The 19,320-nt window shown below is 43.6% G+C and overlaps 1 protein-coding gene across 1 annotated transcript; it reads left to right on the top strand.

Annotated features, from left to right (window-relative positions):
* Window positions 1-13,893: 13,893 nt before the first annotated feature.
* Window positions 13,894-18,947, top strand: LOC133918445 (cation-transporting ATPase HMA5-like). Its single transcript, XM_062362329.1, has 9 exons — window positions 13,894-14,314; window positions 14,992-15,606; window positions 15,744-16,173; window positions 16,337-16,662; window positions 17,040-17,098; window positions 17,179-17,521; window positions 17,620-17,820; window positions 17,923-18,180; window positions 18,329-18,947. Exons 1-9 carry the CDS (start codon window positions 14,018-14,020, stop codon window positions 18,803-18,805), a joined length of 3,006 nt encoding a protein of 1,001 aa, XP_062218313.1. The 5' UTR covers window positions 13,894-14,017; the 3' UTR covers window positions 18,806-18,947.
* Window positions 18,948-19,320: the final 373 nt, after the last annotated feature.

Raw genomic sequence — 19,320 nt, 5'->3', positions numbered from 1 at the left:
GCTGCTGCCCAAGGGAGAGAGGGTGTAGTTGGCCACCCATGTGGGCACACATGCTAGAGAATTCATTTCTTTTCTCTCTGAATTTCTTTCTCTCATCCAATTGACTTAAAACCAAGTGCTCTAATGCTCCGAAACAAAATTACTCAAAATCAAACATAATGCTTATGAAGCATGATTATGCTTAATTACTTGATTATAGTTTTGAAATGTGACAAACGCCCCCCCCCCTTAAAAGAATCTCGTCTCGAGATTAGGTACGAGTCGGGGAAGAGTACAATAAATCTAGGAACCACGTTGCGAGAAGATACCATGCTTGTGAGAAATAAAATATAATACAATACTTACAGGTTGTAGAAGAACTCAGGGTAATCAGCACACAACTGATCTTTATGTTCCCACGTCGCTTCATCTTTGGAGTGATTACTCCATTGAACCTTGAGGAACTTGATTGATTTGCGTCGCATCTTCCATTCTGTTTCATCAAGGATGTGACTGGAAACTCACGATAGGAAAGATTCGACTGCAATTCTTGGTTTGCAACCTCAATGACCTCGGTTGGAAATCGAAGGCACTTCTTGAATTCCGAGACATGGAAGACGTCGTGCACAGTGGAGAGGGATTGAGGTAGCTCTAACTGATAAGCCACCTCACCACACAGGGCAATGACTCAGAAAGGGCCCACATAATGAGGCACCAGCTCTCTCTTTATCTGAAAATATTGTGTTCCTCTAAGGGGAGAAATCTTAAGATAGACAAAGTCTCCAATTTTGAACACCTTCTCACGCCGACGACGCTCGGCATATCTCTTCTAACGAGACTGAGTCGTGAGAAGACTCTTGCGAATGGTTAAGACATGCTCTTCCGCCTCTTTGGCCAAATCCGGGCTAAGAAAAGTTGTTTCACCGAATTCGGAGCAATTCAATGGTGTTCAGCATCTTCGGCCATAGAGAGCCTCAAATGATGACATTTAATGCTTGCTTGATAGTTGTTGTTGTACGAGAATTCTGCAAACGGTAGACAAATCTCCACACTTCTTCCCATATGTGAGAACACGAGCTCGGAGCATGTCCTCTAAAATTCGATTTACCCTCTCAGTTTGACCATCGGTCTGAGGATGGTAGGCGGTGCTATGGAAGAGCTCGGTTCTCATGGCTTCATAAAGGCTCTTCTATAAATGAGAGGTGAACCGTGTGCCTCAATTGAAGATGATCTTCTTCGAAATTCCATAAAGGCAAACAATTCTGGTGAGGTACAACGCTGCTTAGTCCTTAGCACTGTATCGAGTCTTCACCAGAAGGAAATGAGCGGACTTTGTGAGTCGGTCCACAATGACCCAATTGAGTCATACCCCTTAGAGGTATTTAGTAGGTCGGTAATGAAATGCATACCGATCTCCTCTCATTTTCAGGAGGGAATAGGTAGGGGTTGGAGCGTACCAGCCGGCCTAAGGTGCTTGGCCTTCACTCTTCGGCAAACATCACATTCAATGACATATCAAGAGATTTCTCGCTTCATGTGAGTCCACTAAAATCTTGGCTTGAGGTCTTGGTACATTCTGGTACCCCCGGCATGGATGGACAACAGAGAATTATGAGCTTCACCCAATATTTTCTTCCTCAATGCATCAACCTTCGGAACCACACGTTGATTCCCAAACCACAGAATACCCTAATCATCTTCAGAAAAACATGAGGCCTTTCCTTCTTTCATTTTCTCTCGGATTTGGGCCATGCCCTTATCATCCTTCTGAGCTTCTTTGATTTGATCCAGGAGTGTGGATTTGATCTCCAAGTTTGCAAGGAATCCCTTTGGGACCATTTTGAGTCCAAGCCTTCAGAAATCATCATAAAGTGTGGCATTTTCGGGCTCGACCATGAGACAATTGCATCGAGCCTTATGACTTAGTGCATCGGCGACCACATTCACCTTGCCAGGATGATAATGTACTTACAGTTCATAGTCCTTGATCAGTTCAAGCCATCTTCTCTGCCTCAAATTTAGATCCGCTTGAGTGAAGATATACTTGAGACTCTTGTGATCCGTATAGATGTGGCACATATTACCTAATAGGTAGTGGCACCAAATCATCAGAGCGTGCACAACTGTCGTAAACTCTAAGTCATGGGTTGGATAATTCTCTTCATTGTGCTTCAGTTGGCGTTAGGCATACACGACAACCCTGCCCTCATGCATGAGGAAACATCCGAGGCCTACGCGGGAAGCATCGTAATATACGTCGAAACCCTTGTCCACTTCGGCTTGAGCAAAAATGGGAGCGATCGTGAGCAGTCTCTTCAAAGTCTGGAAAACTGACTCGCACTCGCTTGACCACTCGAATACACTCTCTTGCTTGAGTCCATATACTATATATTGATGAAAATGCATGTTCGAAGGCATGGTGCAGAATGAGCAATGGAAAATGAAAGTATGTTAGATCCTCATCTACTCATTTCTTTCTCGAGTGCATCTCTCACCAACAAGCATCACATTCACATTCATCACCCTTTGCATGAAAAAAAATGTATTTGCACGAACGGTGTGAGTTACACAAGTGACGTTTCATACATTATTGCCAATGCATTCACTTCCTGCACCATCGCTATACGGGACACACCAGACCCCTGCCTCGCACTGGTTGAGCCCCCGATATTGATCGCTATCGGGATGCATCCCTTACCTTCTTATCTTTCTCGTCGAGTGCGTCGATGCAATATAAATCATAAAAACATCATAATAAGTAACAACACAGTGCGGAAACAAACAATTTAAATATAGCAACCAACAAAACATTACACTTAGGGGCAATAATAGAGCTAGATATGTTATATATCTCATGAACAAAAAGCTACGTCCTAGCCTTACGTTACCTAAGCTTGACTAACTTTAGCTCACAAGCCCGATCCCTAAACAAGCACGTAGGAAAACTTCAACGTAGAAGACCTGCTCCTCGCACATCTCCATCACGTATCCTCTTTGTCGGTAGCTCCCGCCATTGCACCATCAGCTTTCTATCACATTCTGCATTTCTTTTGCGAGGGAAGTGTTTCTAACTCGCCTTTAACCCATAAGAGAATAAGGTGAGTTAAATAATAAGTTGATTCATATTAGCAAACTTAACGCATGGGACAACTCTAATAAAAAGGTAAGGGATAAAAGAGATCTCATCCCTAGAGCGTGAAATTAAACGTTAATGAGTTTCATTAGTGAGGTTGGCACATTTTACTTAAAACCACCATACTACCCTAACCTATGGTCAACCATGCTCTGATATCATGCTATGAGGAACCGTCCAAACAGTATTCTAATTAATCAATAGGATGATCATTTACTTAGTCACGTTTAAAATGGTTATTTAGAATACCATTCTGGTAGTCCTGACACATATTTTGTGCATAAGATCATAACACATACCTTACCAACATTTAACATCACAAAACAACTTAATAAAAAATGAGTAATTAAGCTTATATTACAAGTTCTTAAGCATTTGCAAATTCTCACAATTTACAACAAAATAGCTAGGAGGATACTAAAACTAATAAACCCTTAGACAAAGAGAAACTATGTAGCGGAAGCTAAAACTATAAACAATAAAAGGAGGATAGAGTTATGCCCTTAGGCTCCATCACAAAAGCATGATCTTCTAGTAGTTGCCTACTCATACCCACCACCCATATTGACAGGCGTGAAGTAGCCAAAGACCAACTCCTCCACGTCGGTAGCATCTGAAAGAGCAGCATGAGGACGAAGGTACTCGCAAGACTTAAGCCATAATCGGTACTTATAGATAACCCGACTCCAAGGATTGTGCATTTAAATATTAGCAAGAAAACGGCCACATGGTTAAGTAGATTCATATGTGAAAGCAGTTTAACATAAACATATGAGAAACTATACTATACTAAAAGTACCTTTCTATCATGTAACCAACATCATGAACATGTAAGTAATTGGACCTATATTAGCATAACTGAACATAACCACCTCAAGCACACCAACCCACAATTGTGACTCTACGACCGATACGGATGGATAAAAGTATGCTCATGATCGAGAGAGTGGCAATTAGAATTGATTTTACACCCTGCAGAGGATACTCCTTTAGCCACATGCCTTGGGTCCATCCTCTTGGCCCTCGAGATAACCTTTCTCATACTTAGAACTACCCACTCGCATATGCCCCTATGGCACCAGGGTTACCGCGAGTATGTCCCAGACACCTCTGACTCTCCGTCATCTTGCTTCTCCTCATTCTTTTGCATACGCGTCTTAGGGCCGCAAGACGAGCATCAGCACAACGTATGATACTAGGCTTACCTTACCATTAGATCAGCATGTGGTGAGTACGGGAAGTGCTAAAGGGAATGGCACCGACGGACGGTGCTTAACTGATGAAAGCGGTCTATGGCATTCGGATTCTTTTCCTGACCTACCCCTAGCACCGCCCACATCTCGCCTCATCCTCACACTCAAACAATCCATATTGTTATCATCATTGTGAATGATAATTGACCCTATAACTCGCAAACGATGAAACATTCCACCACTCGACTTCTACCGAAGACCTATGTATTGTTAAGCATCTCGTACCACTTTTAAGCTAGACATTCTCATGATTGTACCTAGGCTACAAGGATACATGTTACCAATAATACAAGGGAAATATAGTGCATCAATATAGGTTTTACCTATATCAACTCGACACTTGAGTCATTACCATGCAAACATACATAAAACATAGTTTATCACAATAGACACATATTGATCCAAATTACCGGGAAGAGTATGCTTAGTTTCTTGCCTTGCTGCTCTGGTGACCACCTAATGCTACCCATGCAACACTCATAGAATTCTGGTAAATTAGCGTCGCCTTAGCCCATGCTCACATCACGCTCCAGTTCTTCGTTCACTAAAGAAGAACGCATGCAATGATGAGCATGAATATACATAACAACATGTTAAGAGTACAACATATGCGAAAGAATAACAAACTTTGTGATCTAAACAACACCGGAAAACTAACAAGAGGCCAGGGATTTCGGGTTGAACTCAGAGCATCCGGGTTCCGAAACCTCTGGGGTGTACTCCGGACAGGGGTTCTCAGTTAGCCATTTTTGGATTAACTTAGAAGTCTAGGCTAAGTCCGGAACCTCTGGGTTAGGCCAGAATGTCCAGGTGAGGCTACAAGTGAGGGTGCTCGGTTAAAAGCACCGTGAAATACCCGGACCCTCCGGGTTTAACTTAAAATATCTGGGTTGGACAGACTTGAACTTCTCGATGACTTTCCTTAGTCGATTTGATTTGCATCTTAAATCTATCCTACATAGATATGCATACACATAATACAAGGGTTTCTAGACCCAGAATGCACCATAAACCCTAACGATTTCTAAGTACAAAATAGAAGGGTTTTCCCTGGGCTACTCAGAACCTCCGTGTTTAATCCGGACTATCTGGGTTGCTACAGAGAGGTCTCTTCGTGAGGAAAAATGGCTGATTTCATTTGCGAGCTTCCTCGATCCAAGGAGAAAAGGTCTTGAACTAGTTCATAGGGTCTATACCTCACTCACTAACTAGCAACTCGATTTTCTAGCTCAAAACTTGTCTAAAATCCTCAAATTTGTTGCAAAGCTCAAGAACATGGGACGCTTCACATATTTGCAACTGAAGCTCCAAACTCATATTTCAACCAACCAAACCACGTATTCTTACAATGGAAGCCTAGGAGACTCACCCAAGATACTTTGCTAAGGTTGGTGACTGTCGGTGGAAGGTGGAAAAGCTTGGAAAGAGGAAGAATACCGGTACTCCTTGTGCTTCAACCAAAAACACCAAAAGACATCAAAACCGGCTCGAATCCTTCGGGGAAATGAAAATGAATTGGATGGATGAGGTGCTTAGGAATTAAGGAACGCGTGAGTATCACATGCATGCCTCGATTTAGCTTCTAGAAGACAGATTCAAGGAAGAAAGAGAGAGAGAGAGCTTGAGAGGAGGGAGAGGGGAGCTGCTCCCTTGCCTTGGCCGGTTGGAGAGAGTGTGGGGGAGTGAGGGAGAGAGAGGAGCAGGTGGGGCTGCTGCCTAAGGGAGAGAGTGAGTGGTTGGTCACCCATGTGGGCTTCATATGCTAGAGAAAGAAACTCGTTTCAATTGTGAATTCATTTTTTTTTTCTCTTCTAAATTTTTTTCTCTCGTTCAATTGATTTAAAATCAAGTGCTCTAATGCTCTGAAACAAAATTACTTAAAATCAAATATAATGATTATGAAACATGATTATGCTTAATTGCATGATTACGGTTTCGGAAGAGAGTGATTGGACTGGACCGGACAATGCATATGCTATATGTACTTGATCCAACTATCGAAGTATCTTGTAAATTGTGATTTCATGATCATGATAGGTAGTTTGTGCCGTAAATTGCAGCATGTATGTTTATTTATATGGCTAAATATTTGCTTGCTAGACAGCTTAAATGTACTGATTTGTGGAATTAGTAGATGAAGTCGAAGGTTGATATGGACAAATACATCACAAGAATATGTAATGACTGGAACAAGGACAATTACACTGTGCCACGCCATAAGTTAACATAAGGCTAATACATTCTTTGCTTTTTTTCCACCTGTTATGTTTCTAAGAGTTGCACTTTCTATCTAGAACCGTAGTTATTTCTTTGCTGAGTTATCTCGGATATTTAGGCACAGATCAGTGCCCTGTGTATCCTTGCGAAGTTATGTTTGAGATTGTCATATGTTCTAGCTCTTATAAGTAGGTTTCCAAATTAGACTCGCTCCATTTAGATAGCCTTGCCTATTAAGCCAGTGTCATATCGGGTGTAATTAGGAGTATGAATATAAAATTATTTTCACATATTAGACATAGCTTCTTAATTGGAATTCCATCGTCTTGTTACATGACTCATGCACAGCACATCCAACATCCTTGAGCACATCCAACATCCTTGTGAATCAGCTTCTAGACTTAGACATGCCTAGTGTGGTAGGCTAGCAGCACAACTGTCATATAGGAAGAGCTCCTAGACAAGCTCGATAACGACGACACGCCACAATGGCACTGTTACTGAATAACTATTTCTTGTGAAAATTTGTGATTATCTCGTTATAATGTACGGGCATTTAACTAGTTTGACAAAAAGAAAAAACCCGAAAACATTATTAAAATACTTCTATGAGAGGGTTTTATTAAAAGTGTTTGAAAACATTAGGAAAATAACAAATATTTTTTGGTTTCAACTTTGCAAGAGATCTACATTTCTTCCACATGGCCCGTCGTCGGATCGATCGGCCTACATGCACTGCACGTGTAGACCTACGAACGGCAGGCATGTATGATATTACCTCCGTTTTATCGACTTTGCCAACAATAATTTTCATATTAATTAGTTAGTTAAAATGGAAACAGAAATGCTAAACGTGCCATCAAAAGAATTTTACGTACGGGCACTGCATACTTAGAACTGTAAGCTCGCGATGGAGGTTTACTACATGTCTAAATGTGAGGGTGCCTTTAGCAGGGCCGGTCCGGAGGGGAGGGGGGGGGGGGGGGGTCGAGCAGTGCGAACGTCTCGGGTCCTCAAAATCTAAATGCTCTATATGTATATGTATATTGTGTATATTGATCTAAAAGCAAATTGAAAAATTAGATCTGGACGATTTATATTTAATAATAGGGTCATATTTTTAATCTCGTCCTGAGCCACCGAAATATCAGGGCCGGGCCTGACCTTTAATAGGGTTTTGGAATTTTTTGAAACATTTCGACTATAGTTTTTTTCTGGTGAATTAGAATTATTTTGTATAATCATTTAGCTAACAGTATAGATTCTGATTCTCAAGTGAGGTTGATAGTCGTAATTGAGAAGGAAGTGAATCATAAATAAGAGAAATCACATTTTATCTGTTTGTCTCAACGTAAAAAAGAGAAACGTCCTCCATTTTAAATTCAAATCACTTGTTGAAAGCACTGTTTGGCAATAATTCCACTGATTTTGGTCGGAAATCGAAACGTTTCTCGCATCCAAGGGGACCTAATTTTCTAAGGATGTGACACAATATCAGTGGGGCCCACGGCCAAGTAACAAGAACAGCTGAACCACAGCGGCATGCGATCAGATGGTCTGATCAGCGCACTAAAACTAGTAAAAGGCATCGCATACATTCACATGCACGAACTAAAAGCTGCATAACTGCATGTTCAGCAAGCTTTGCCTGATTCCTGTTGGATGGAACGAGGTGATGTTCTCATCCATGATTTCTCGTATGTCGTCCTCGTCCTCGTCAGAGGTCTCGAACTCTTCTTCAGAAGTCTTTCAACAGTAACTACTAACGAGTGTACTAACCTAAGATGGGGATCGATTGCACAGATTTTGCTCCATGCACAACGCAAGCTGTTGAGTTTTCGCATCCATCGATGGCGTCCTTCCGGTCCGTGTCGACATGATGTGTCCCTAGCTAACTGAAGCTCTGAAACTCTCGGCCTGAAAGAAAAGCTGCGGTAACTGGGTGGATGTTGCATGCCAGCCGCTCTTCGCCGCCGGCCGGCCGACCGGCCGGCCATCAGGCTGCAGCTAGCTGCATGGTTCGTGCATGCATGCTCTTTGGCTATGGTCTTCGATTCGATCTCCAGGCACTGCTGCCAGTAGCCGGCCAGACCCAGGCCAGAAGTCAGGCGCTAATGGTGACTGCAAACTGGAATCTATGTAACCTAGACACATGTAGCAACTTGTTGCAAGTTGATGTGCATATATGCATGGTACATCATATCCAAGATCAAAGAGAGTCGATGTATATATAGTTGGATCAGCTTAATTACGCATAGGCTGCAGCATAAGTGTAAATGCAGTTCTTTATCTGAACTCTGAAGTGATATTTCTGCATTCATTTTTGTACAATGTAAAAGTAACTTTTGTTAGGCTAAAACATTTCCTGCATCTTTGATCCTTCTTTTCATACCCTATGGAAGAATCAAGTACAAATCAAGTAACTTTTAGGCAGTATTACTTGTACATGGATATAGATGTCAGAATCTGACTTGGTAAGAAAATTTATACACATAGAATATAACTCAAAATACGATATGAGTGTCTGAATCCGATCTAGATTTTTTTTGTCCAGGTAACACAGCTTTTTAGGTAGTGCCGACCTTTTCAGATTCGTGAACCAAACTTTTAAAAGCTTTCAGCAGCAGGCAAGACAGGAGACGGATCGACGAGAACAGCTAGCAAGATGCTGCTATAAACAGTTACAGTGGTAGCATTGTCATGATGGCATCTGTATGAGTGCCTTGCTGCCTCGTGATGTTGAGGACTGCTACGCTATTTCGTCTTCCTGGAGCCGGCCCCTCGCCGCCGTACGGCTGGGCGGTGGCGCCTTCCGGGCTCTGTTTCAGAAAGAGAGCGCCGTCCAGGTACGCTGGACTCTGCGAGCAGTGCAAAGCTTGGATCCGGACACAAACAGGTAATTCACTGCGAATATGCATTGCCATCTAGCTCAAGACATGCACATGATCTCTGTGTATGTGTACCAACACACTCAGCTCGAATTGTAGGTAGGAATCGGCTTGGGGATGATGAGGGTGTAGTGAGTGGAATGGCGGGGCTTTCAGAGATCCTGCATCAGAGCATTGCATGTGTGGCGGTGGCGGTTTCCCTGTGTGGTGCAGGCGGCCGGTGTGCGCCCCTGTGAGGCTGTGACATGGCAATAATGCACCGCATGCAAGTACATAGTAGAGCATCAACTTCCCTTCTTTTTTTCTTATCAATCCAATCAATCGTCGATCACTGGATTAAGTTTAGGGTAATCAAGCCAGTGATCCCCCCCCCCCCCCCCCAGCTCGCGTAAGGTACACATTTTCACGTATCTTGCAGTTTGAAACTCTGAATAACATTTTCACGTATTTTGCAGTTTGAAACTCCGAATAGCATTTTCACGTAAGTTGAATCGCACATCCCCGGAAGGATTTCCTAATCATGCCTCAAGACCGAGGATTTTCTCATTTTGTGCCTCATGAGATCAGTCAGCGGCGTTTTTCGAAAGGTTTAACTGACTACTATCCATGTCCAATCTTCATGTGCCTGTGCCTTCTTCAAGAATGTTGTGAAGCTGACAAGCAAAGAGTTGGTCCTGGCAATGCACTTAGCAGCGGTGCCCCCGCTGCAAGCTACGAGCAGATTTGTTGCTCTGGGCCGGAGTTTCCAGCAGCATCGATAGCTTGCATAGCACACTACTACAGAATTAGTTATAAGTATCGTCTCATCAGTACGGTCAGTTAAAACCAATACTGATAGAGTATCACTATCGGTTGATAGCAAAACCAAACATTCATCAGTCTATTCAGACAAAAACCGGCACTGAAACTGGCACGGACCTAAAATTTCATTGGAATAAGATTTTGGCTCACCCTCTCGCATTCGATCGGCTTAGTGAAGCGCTCAGACCTCTCTCTCTCTCCACCTTATCCTCACGCGCTCACCCCCGCGCCCTCAGCCGCTCAATCCTCACGCGCTCAGTCCTCTCTCTCTCACCCTCGGCTCTCTCTCTCACCCTCGCATCCTCGGCCACCGGCGGGACCTCCAAGTAGTCAGGCCTTCCCTGAGCACATGGTCTGCGGCGCGGATAGCAGGCTCAAGCCGTCGGTGTCGACGTTGGTCGTCAGGCTTGTCGTGGGATGCCACGAGGAGCACCTGCGTGGATGCATGCTTTGCCTCATCGCCTTCCTAGAGGGTGCCATCATCAAAGAAGTGCCTGCTCATTTGGTGGGTCTCCGAGGGCTTCGTCTGTTCCACCGACGAGGGCAAGAACCGCTTTGATGCGCTCATCGCCAAGGGATTCATCGTCCCATGTCCCACCGCGCTCTACGGCACGGTCCATAGGTGCACGGGCCCATCTTCTTCAGCTTCCTCTCTGGCAGCAGCGATGCTTAGCAGCAGTGGCGGCGGGAGTGGCGTCGGGAGAGGCATCCAAGCCGGCTCGGATGCCGCTCCCGCCGCCGCCCATTTTTTCTTTTTTTTTTGTTTTTGGAAAACCGTATCAATGCCGGTTCCAAAACCGGCACTGATGAGGTTTTGAAACCAACACTAATGAGATGTTCTGTAGTAGTGGTAGCGGAAAGAGAAGGTCAAGTCATTGGGGATATTCCAGTGGCTCAAGTACCATGCACGATGTTTTCTCGGAACAACTTTTTTATGAAATAGTAGGATCGTCTCCTACTAGTTATATATTATAAAAAACAAAAACGTATAAAAAGGAATTACAAGCCAAAAATGAAGAAAAGGAAAAGACCTATACAAGTTATTCTAAAGAAGCAAGCCATTGATACATTATGTCCACTTGAGAAGCTTTTGCTTTATGAATAGTTAGGGCAAAAAACTTTTTGAACCGATACCAAACTAAAGGAAAGGATGGAGAAACATCATTGAAAACCCAATCATTGTGGGTAGTCCATATACTCCAACACATTATAATGATGATTTCCATGGCTAACAGAAAATCAAGCTTTCATTCGAAGCGTCTCAGATTTGCAACAGTAATATAGTTTGCATTAACTCTAAGGTAAAGAAGGTTTCAACAGTTTCTGCCAAAGGAACAAAGAAGAAAAGAATGATTTGTGCTCTTTTCAATCTGCCAAATGCATAAATCACAATTATACAAAAGCATGAAAATATTTTTGCGGTGAAGAATGTTCCTTGTGTTTAGCCTATCATTAAGAAGCAGTCAGAAAAAAACCTTATGCTTCATATGGCAACAAGAAAACCAAATTCACTTAAGGATTAGATGAATAGGAGTATGCCCAATTAGGTATTTATAAGCTTTATTTGCAGATAAGAAAAAACTTCCTCAAATATAATGTCATTATGGGTGCTTAAAGGGGAGCTGGAGAGACACTCTTGTAGGTCTAGAAATTGTATATAAGCTTGAGTTGATAGAGGAATATAAAATGCTTCTGAAAGATGACTCAGCTGACTTGCCTCATATAAAGTGATGTTGCTATTTTTAGCAAACGAATAAAGCTTCGTGCTGTGGAACTATTCCAGACCAAAGATCATCCAAAAAAGAATTGTGCTACCATTTCCAATTTGAGGAGAGGCAGTGCCTTTAAAAGAATCAAGAAGCTTCACAATATCTCTCCATCAGAACAAACCTTTCTTTGATGCTGCAATTAAATTGTCATTCTTGTAATGTTGATCCCAGATGAGATTGACACAAGGCAGGTCCTTCTTATTAAAGAACTTGTGAAGATTTTTGAGCAAAAGTGCTTCATTGCGAGCTTTTAGATTTACAACTCAAAGACCACCTTCTTGTTTTGGCTTATAGATCTTCTTTCAGGTGGCCAAAGCCGGTTTCTTTCCATTAATATCTGAGCCACTCCATAGACAATGCTTTCTATATTTGTCTATTTATTTAATAACTCCTATAAGAATTTTCAAGGTACACATAAAAAAAGTAGGGAGAGAGGAGAGTACAAAATTAACCATTTACAGTCTTCTAGCTTGAGTAAGACAGATGGAGTTACTAATCAATATCTTTTCAGCTCTTTTAATATCAGAACAATTTCGTTATATAGTGGTTAGTTCGGTGCGGGACAACATCACAAGACGGCGCGAGCAACAACGATGGTGTCAACTTGCCTGCTATGTGTTGTCACAAGGCGGCGGCTCTTGCTCAGTAGCAGTCGGTTTGGGGCTGTGTACTTATAGCGGCTGAACCTGATCGTCAGTGGTGAGTTCAATACGACACGGCTTCCACTCAGGTGTCGAGGGCAGCAGATGTGAGAAGGCCAATGATGCTGCTAGCCTCTTTCCATTAAAGCTAGTGGGCACAGCGGCGATCGGTATACGGTGCCGTTTATTTCAACCAAAAAAAAAATCTGAGAGAAGTTGCATTGTTCAGTGCTAACAACTGGACCGAGAAAGGAAGAGAGCACGAAACGGCGCAGAGCAATAGTCCGGCCCAGACAAAAGAATTCCAGACAGGCCTGCAGATAGAAGCGAAAGGAGGCCCGTCTCACGCAAGATAAAAAAGCTAGTCTCTCTAAAAAAGGAGAAAAAAAGAGGACCGTCCAAAGGGCCTAAGAGGTCAGCACGCCAATCCGAGCCGCTAGTAATAATAATACCATACCGAAATTCTGCCATCGGTGCCAGGCTTTTTTATAATTGTAATTGTAATGCAACATAATAAACACAACTAGAGGAGGACGACAAATCAATATTTCAACCAAATAAACGCCTAAGTATCCGCTGTCGATACTATGCTTATACACTTGGCGGCATAACACACTCGAAGAGTACCCAAAACCATACTTACCATTTCACTGTAACCTTATTATCCATCTTCAAATTTTCATCTTGCTTATGAACAATTCTAAACTAAGCATGGAATCAATCTAGTAAATACTATATGTCTAGATATTAAAGGTAAATAATTAGAGATTAAATATATTTTAAAAATGTATGCAAAGTAAATTTTAGACATTTAGATATGGAAGGTAAGCAATAGGATATTAAGTGTATTTTTTGAAGAAAAATGAAGTCTAACCTTGTACAGTGACCATTTAATCAATGTGGATGAACGACGAAGGTCGATCAGATCTCTCATAATTTATGTATTTTATAAAAAAATATAAAAGTTTAGATAAATAATACAAAATTTGGATAAATTTAAAGTATTTGAATCCACAATCCGCCTACCTATCAAAGTGAAGTCATCGTAGCATGGTAGTTATGAGAGCCAACCCCCAATAAATCTTACCTGATAGGAACGGCTTCCCCAAAGTAAACGGGTGATTTTTTCCCGTCCCCCTCCATATGCCGCCCACCTACCAAACAGATCAGTCCTGAAACATTTGTGGAAGGCCCCTCGAACTCTGCGCGAAAATTCAAAATCAGCCCTCGACTTCTCCCATCATTGCGCGTCCCACTCCCACCTCTCCCAGTCTCCGCCATTCCCGTTCCCCTCCCCAGCATTCCCACCCCTCCTCTCTGTCTCTGACCGACGGCCATGGCCCACCTCCAGCTCACGGCGGTCGCCGGCGGCGGCCGCTGCGACGAGATGGAGGAGGTGGCGCTGCTGGGATCCTACGACGAGGAGGCTGGGGCGGGAGCGGGAGCGGGGCCGGAGGGGGACGAGGTGGGAGCCGGCATGCAGCTGGTGCAGGTGCGGGTCACCGGCATGACGTGCTCCGCGTGCACCGGCGCCGTCGAGGCCGCGCTCTCCGCCCGCCGGGGGGTGCGGAGAGCGGCCGTGTCGCTGCTCCAGAACCGCGCCCACGTCGTCTTCGACCCCGCGCTCGCCAAGGTCCGTGGGCTGGCCCCGTGATCCCTCGCGCCCCCTCTCGGTGGAACTTTTTTGTTAGCGCTGTTGCTCCGGAATTGGGTATATTTCTGGCGTTGTATTGCCGACGCGGCGCGGAATTGCGGGGCTCGAGGCGGGAAATTATGCTGCGGCCTGTGGGTTAAGGTGGTTAGGATGGGAAATGTTCCGTGCCTGCTTCGCTTCGCTGCGTTTAGAGGAGCTTCCGACCTCGCTGCTTGATTTTCGCCTGTTTTTTTTTTTCGGTTCAAGCTGGTGGTTTGAATTCGTTGGACGTGCAGATAGGTCATGGTTTTTATTAGCTGATGTTGCTGTACTGGTGCTTCCTGTGTTTGGAGGCAATTTCAGTGGGATCGATTACCGTGTGTGGATCACAACCGCTCTTAACAGTAATGCCGAGATATTTCACAATATCAATTAACACTTCTCAAGGAGCATTTAGCGTGATTAACGAATATTGTAACAAGCAGCAGCAAACAATCTCCAAGGAAAATAGATGTTAGTCTTTTTAAATAGTGCAACTGCTCTGTAGGCTGCCTGTCTGCAACCATTTTTCTAGCAACTAATTTCCTTTTACTTTAAGTCAGTGCTGGCTCCAACAGGGAGTTTTCTATCAAGATTCAATAGGATTTTGTTTCATGTTTAAAGGTTATTGTATGCAGGAAGAAGACATCGTAGAAGCGATAGAAGATACTGGCTTCGAAGCAGAAATTCTCCCAGACTCTACTGTTTCTCAGCCAAAATCCCAGAATACTATGTCAGGCCAATTTAGGATAGGTGGAATGACTTGTGCTGCATGTGTGAACTCAGTTGAGGGGATCTTAATAAAATTGCCGGGTGTAAAAAGAGCAGTTGTTGCATTAGCGACCTCATTGGGGGAAGTTGAGTATGATCCTTCTGCCATTAGCAAAGATGAAATTGTTCAGGCTATTGAGGATGCTGGTTTTGAAGCTGCGCTGTTGCAAAGTAGTGAGCAAAACAAGGTCTTATTAAGTGTTACTGGGTTGCATATCGAGGGAGATGTGGATGTATTGCATGATATCCTGAAGAAAATGGAAGGCTTGCGTCAGTTCAGTGTAAATTTTGCAAACTCAGAAGTTGAAATTGTATTTGATCCCGAAGTTGTTGGTTTGAGACGGATTGTGCATACCATCGGGATGGAAAGCAACGATAGACTGAAAGCCCGTGTACAGAATCCATACACACGAGCTGCTTCGAATGATGCACAGGAGGCCTCCAAAATGCTTCATCTTCTTCGCTCTAGCTTATACCTAAGTGTAAGTTTATTTTATCCCACTGTCCTAGAGGTTTTATGGATTTCACAATATTTTTATTTCAGTGATATAAATATCATTTTGAACGAATTTTTGTTTGTTACATGCACACTGACTCTCTACTGGTTTCCTTGCACCAGATTCCTGTATTTATCATGCGCATAGTATGCCCTCACATACATTCCATTAGTTCGTTCCTACTCATGCACTGTGGGCCATTTCATATAGGAGATTTGCTGAAGTGGATACTGGTGAGCATGGTACAGTTTGGTGTTGGTAAACGATTCTATATTGCAGCTTATAGGGCCCTGAGGCATGGCTCTATGAATATGGATGTTTTAGTTGTTATTGGCACTACTGCATCATATGTTTACTCTGTTTGTGCGCTTCTTTACGGGGCATTCACTGGATTTCATCCTCCAATATATTTTGAGACAAGCGCAATGATAATAACATTTGTGCTATTTGGGAAGTATCTTGAGGTGATTGCTAAAGGAAAGACATCAGATGCTATTAAGAAGCTTGTAGAGCTGGCTCCTGCTACAGCCCTTTTACTTCTGAAAGACAAAGGTATCTGATCCGAACTGTACGACCACTTACAGTGATAATGATTAGCAGTTATAGGCTATAGCAAGCTCATATCCAATTAATTTTCACATAGTAACCTTTAACCTTTCACATAGAATATTCACTGTAGTCACACAAATCAACTCACAATAGTCTTTAAATACAGAAGGAAAATATGCTGGAGAGAAGGAGATTGATGCGTCTTTAATACAACCTGGTGATGTCTTAAAAGTGATTCCTGGTTCAAAGGTTCCTGCTGATGGTATTGTCGTTTGGGGTACAAGCCATGTTGATGAGAGTATGGTAACTGGTGAATCTGCACCTATCTCCAAGGAAGTATCCAGTTTAGTAATTGGAGGCACAATGAACTTGCATGGTATCCTTCATATACAAGTGACTAAAGTAGGATCAGGGACAGTTTTGAGCCAGATAATATCTCTGGTTGAGACTGCCCAGATGTCTAAAGCTCCTATTCAGAAGTTCGCTGATTATGTGAGTACACTTCTCAATTTGTTAGGTTTATGAAAATGGTCTCTATTCCAATCCAAATTTTGTAAAGCATTGTTTTGGGTAACTCAATCCTACGTCTGAAATGATGTATACTGACCTACATGTTGAAAAACTTTGGCTTTACGTGCTTTTGTTCTATTTTAAGTGACTTCTAGAAGAAATTACATCACTTCCAGCAAATTTTATACATAACTGCTAAGTATCTTTCTTACTTTTAAATCGTGGTTGTCCTGGGGATCTATAAATCCTTTCAATTGCCATTGCGTTTTGTCAATACTGACACTACCTTTTGCTCTTTTATAAATGCCTATAATGCCATTGCTTTTTGTCAATGCTGACACTACCTGTGATGTTTGTAGGTGGCCAGCATTTTTGTTCCAATTGTCATCACCTTGTCCTTACTGACATTCTTAGCATGGTAAATCAGCATCTCTTTGACATCAGGACTGTGGGTGCTAATGTTCAAGTTTCTAATTCATGCATTATTGACTTTTTAAGGTTTCTATGTGGATGGTTGGGAGCATATCCAAATTCATGGGCTGCTGAAACTAGCAATTGCTTTGTTTTCTCCCTCATGTTCTCCATCTCTGTTGTTGTCATTGCCTGTCCATGTGCTCTTGGTCTGGCAACACCTACTGCTGTTATGGTAGCAACTGGAGTTGGGGCTAACCATGGAGTACTTGTAAAGGGTGGAGATGCACTGGAGAGAGCCCAGAATGTGAAATATGTTATCTTTGATAAAACCGGGACCCTGACACAAGGGAAGACTACTGTAACAACAACAAAGATTTATTCAGGAATGGATCTTGGGGACTTCCTCACATTGGTTGCATCGGCAGAGGTAAGAAGAAAGAATTACCTGGGCATTTGCATTGATTTTTATGCTTCTTAGCAGCAAAGTGCAAAACTGCTAATCTTATTTTGTTTTCTGTAATTTAGGCAAGCAGTGAGCATCCACTTGCAAAAGCTATCTTGGATTATGCATTTTATTTTAATTCCCTTTGCAAACTTCCCTCATCAAAAGACAGTATTAAGAAAAGAAAAGAAGAGATATTTTCTCAGTGGCTCCTGGAAGTCACAGACTTTTCTGCCTTGCCTGGCAAAGGGGTCCGATGCTTGATTAACGGGAAGGAAATTTTGGTGAGTTGAATGATACAGCTATCCTTTACCGTGTCCCTTCAAATAACTGATTTGTTACATGCCCGAGTAATCTGATTTGTTGATGCTTAAATGTTTATGCAGGTGGGCAACCGTACTTTGATAACTGAAAACGGGGTAAATATTCCTGAAGAAGCCGAAAGTTTCTTGATAGACCTGGAGCTGAATGCAAAGACTGGCATTCTCGTAGCATACGATAGTCACTTCATTGGCTTGATTGGGACAACCGATCCCTTGAAAAGGGAGGCTGCTGTGGTTGTAGAAGGCCTAAAAAAGATGGGCGTTTATCCAGTTATGGTCACCGGGGACAACTGGAGGACTGCACAAGCAGTTGCAAAGGAGGTCGGTTTGAATTCTCATGTTTAGTGCCAGCATCCACATTTCATCCTGTCAGACAAAATCTTGTCAATATATGCTGATTCATGATTACATGAGAACTTTATTTTGTTAACGTGCTGGTTCGAGACCTGACATTACCATGCTTCTGCAGGTTGGCATTGAGGATGTGAGAGCCGAGGTCATGCCAGCCGGAAAAGTCGACGTCATCCGCTCTCTCCAAAAGGACGGCAGCGTCGTTGCAATGGTCGGAGACGGCATCAACGACTCCCCGGCCCTGGCAGCAGCCGACGTCGGAATGGCCATCGGCGCCGGAACCGACATCGCTGTCGAGGCGGCGGACTACGTGCTGATCCGGAACAACCTGGAGGACGTGATCACGGCGATCGATCTCTCGCGGAAGACGTTCAACCGGATCCGCTGGAACTACTTCTTCGCCATGGCGTACAACGTGGTCGCCATCCCCGTGGCCGCCGGTGCGCTGTTCCCGTTCACCGGGCTCCAGATGCCGCCGTGGCTGGCCGGCGCGTGCATGGCGTTTTCGTCTGTCAGTGTGGTGTGCTCGTCGCTGCTGCTGAGGAGGTATAGGAAACCGAGGCTGACTACTGTGCTGCAGATAACGGTGGAGTGATGTTTTCCATGTACCACTTTGTTGTACGTAGTATCATTTTACTGGAGAGATGAGATGAAAATGCGTCTCCTTCACGTTCAATGTATGGTACAGTTTTGACAGTCATTCTTGTTCATATCCTACAGTTTGCAATTGAATTGCACCGCATGTGTTAACCTAGTTGAACATTTATCAACTCAACTGGGATGAGCTGCGTACCGAGCTGGGACAGTCGCCGGTGCAGCGTTGTGAGCTCTCTCTCTCTCTCCCATCTCCTCACGCATGGCCTCCGGCTCTCCGAGCCCTCGCCATCAACGCCGTCGGCCCATCCTCTCCGAGTCGTCCTCCACCACCGCCATCACCTCCTTCACCGCCGCCGCCTCCGCCTACAGAGTCTTTGGTGCACACGCCCCGCCGGCGCACCATGCCGCTGCAGTAGCCGCCGGTGACGCACATGGTGATGCGCCATGTGCACAGCTCTGCCTCGGACATGCAATTAGTTAATTGACAGGTTAATACATGTCCTGATGGTGCAA

Source organism: Phragmites australis, chromosome 5 (assembly GCF_958298935.1).
Source record: "Phragmites australis chromosome 5, lpPhrAust1.1, whole genome shotgun sequence".
In the NCBI taxonomy this organism is placed as follows: domain Eukaryota; kingdom Viridiplantae; phylum Streptophyta; class Magnoliopsida; order Poales; family Poaceae; genus Phragmites; species Phragmites australis.
This window is presented reverse-complemented; position numbering and strand designations above follow the sequence as displayed.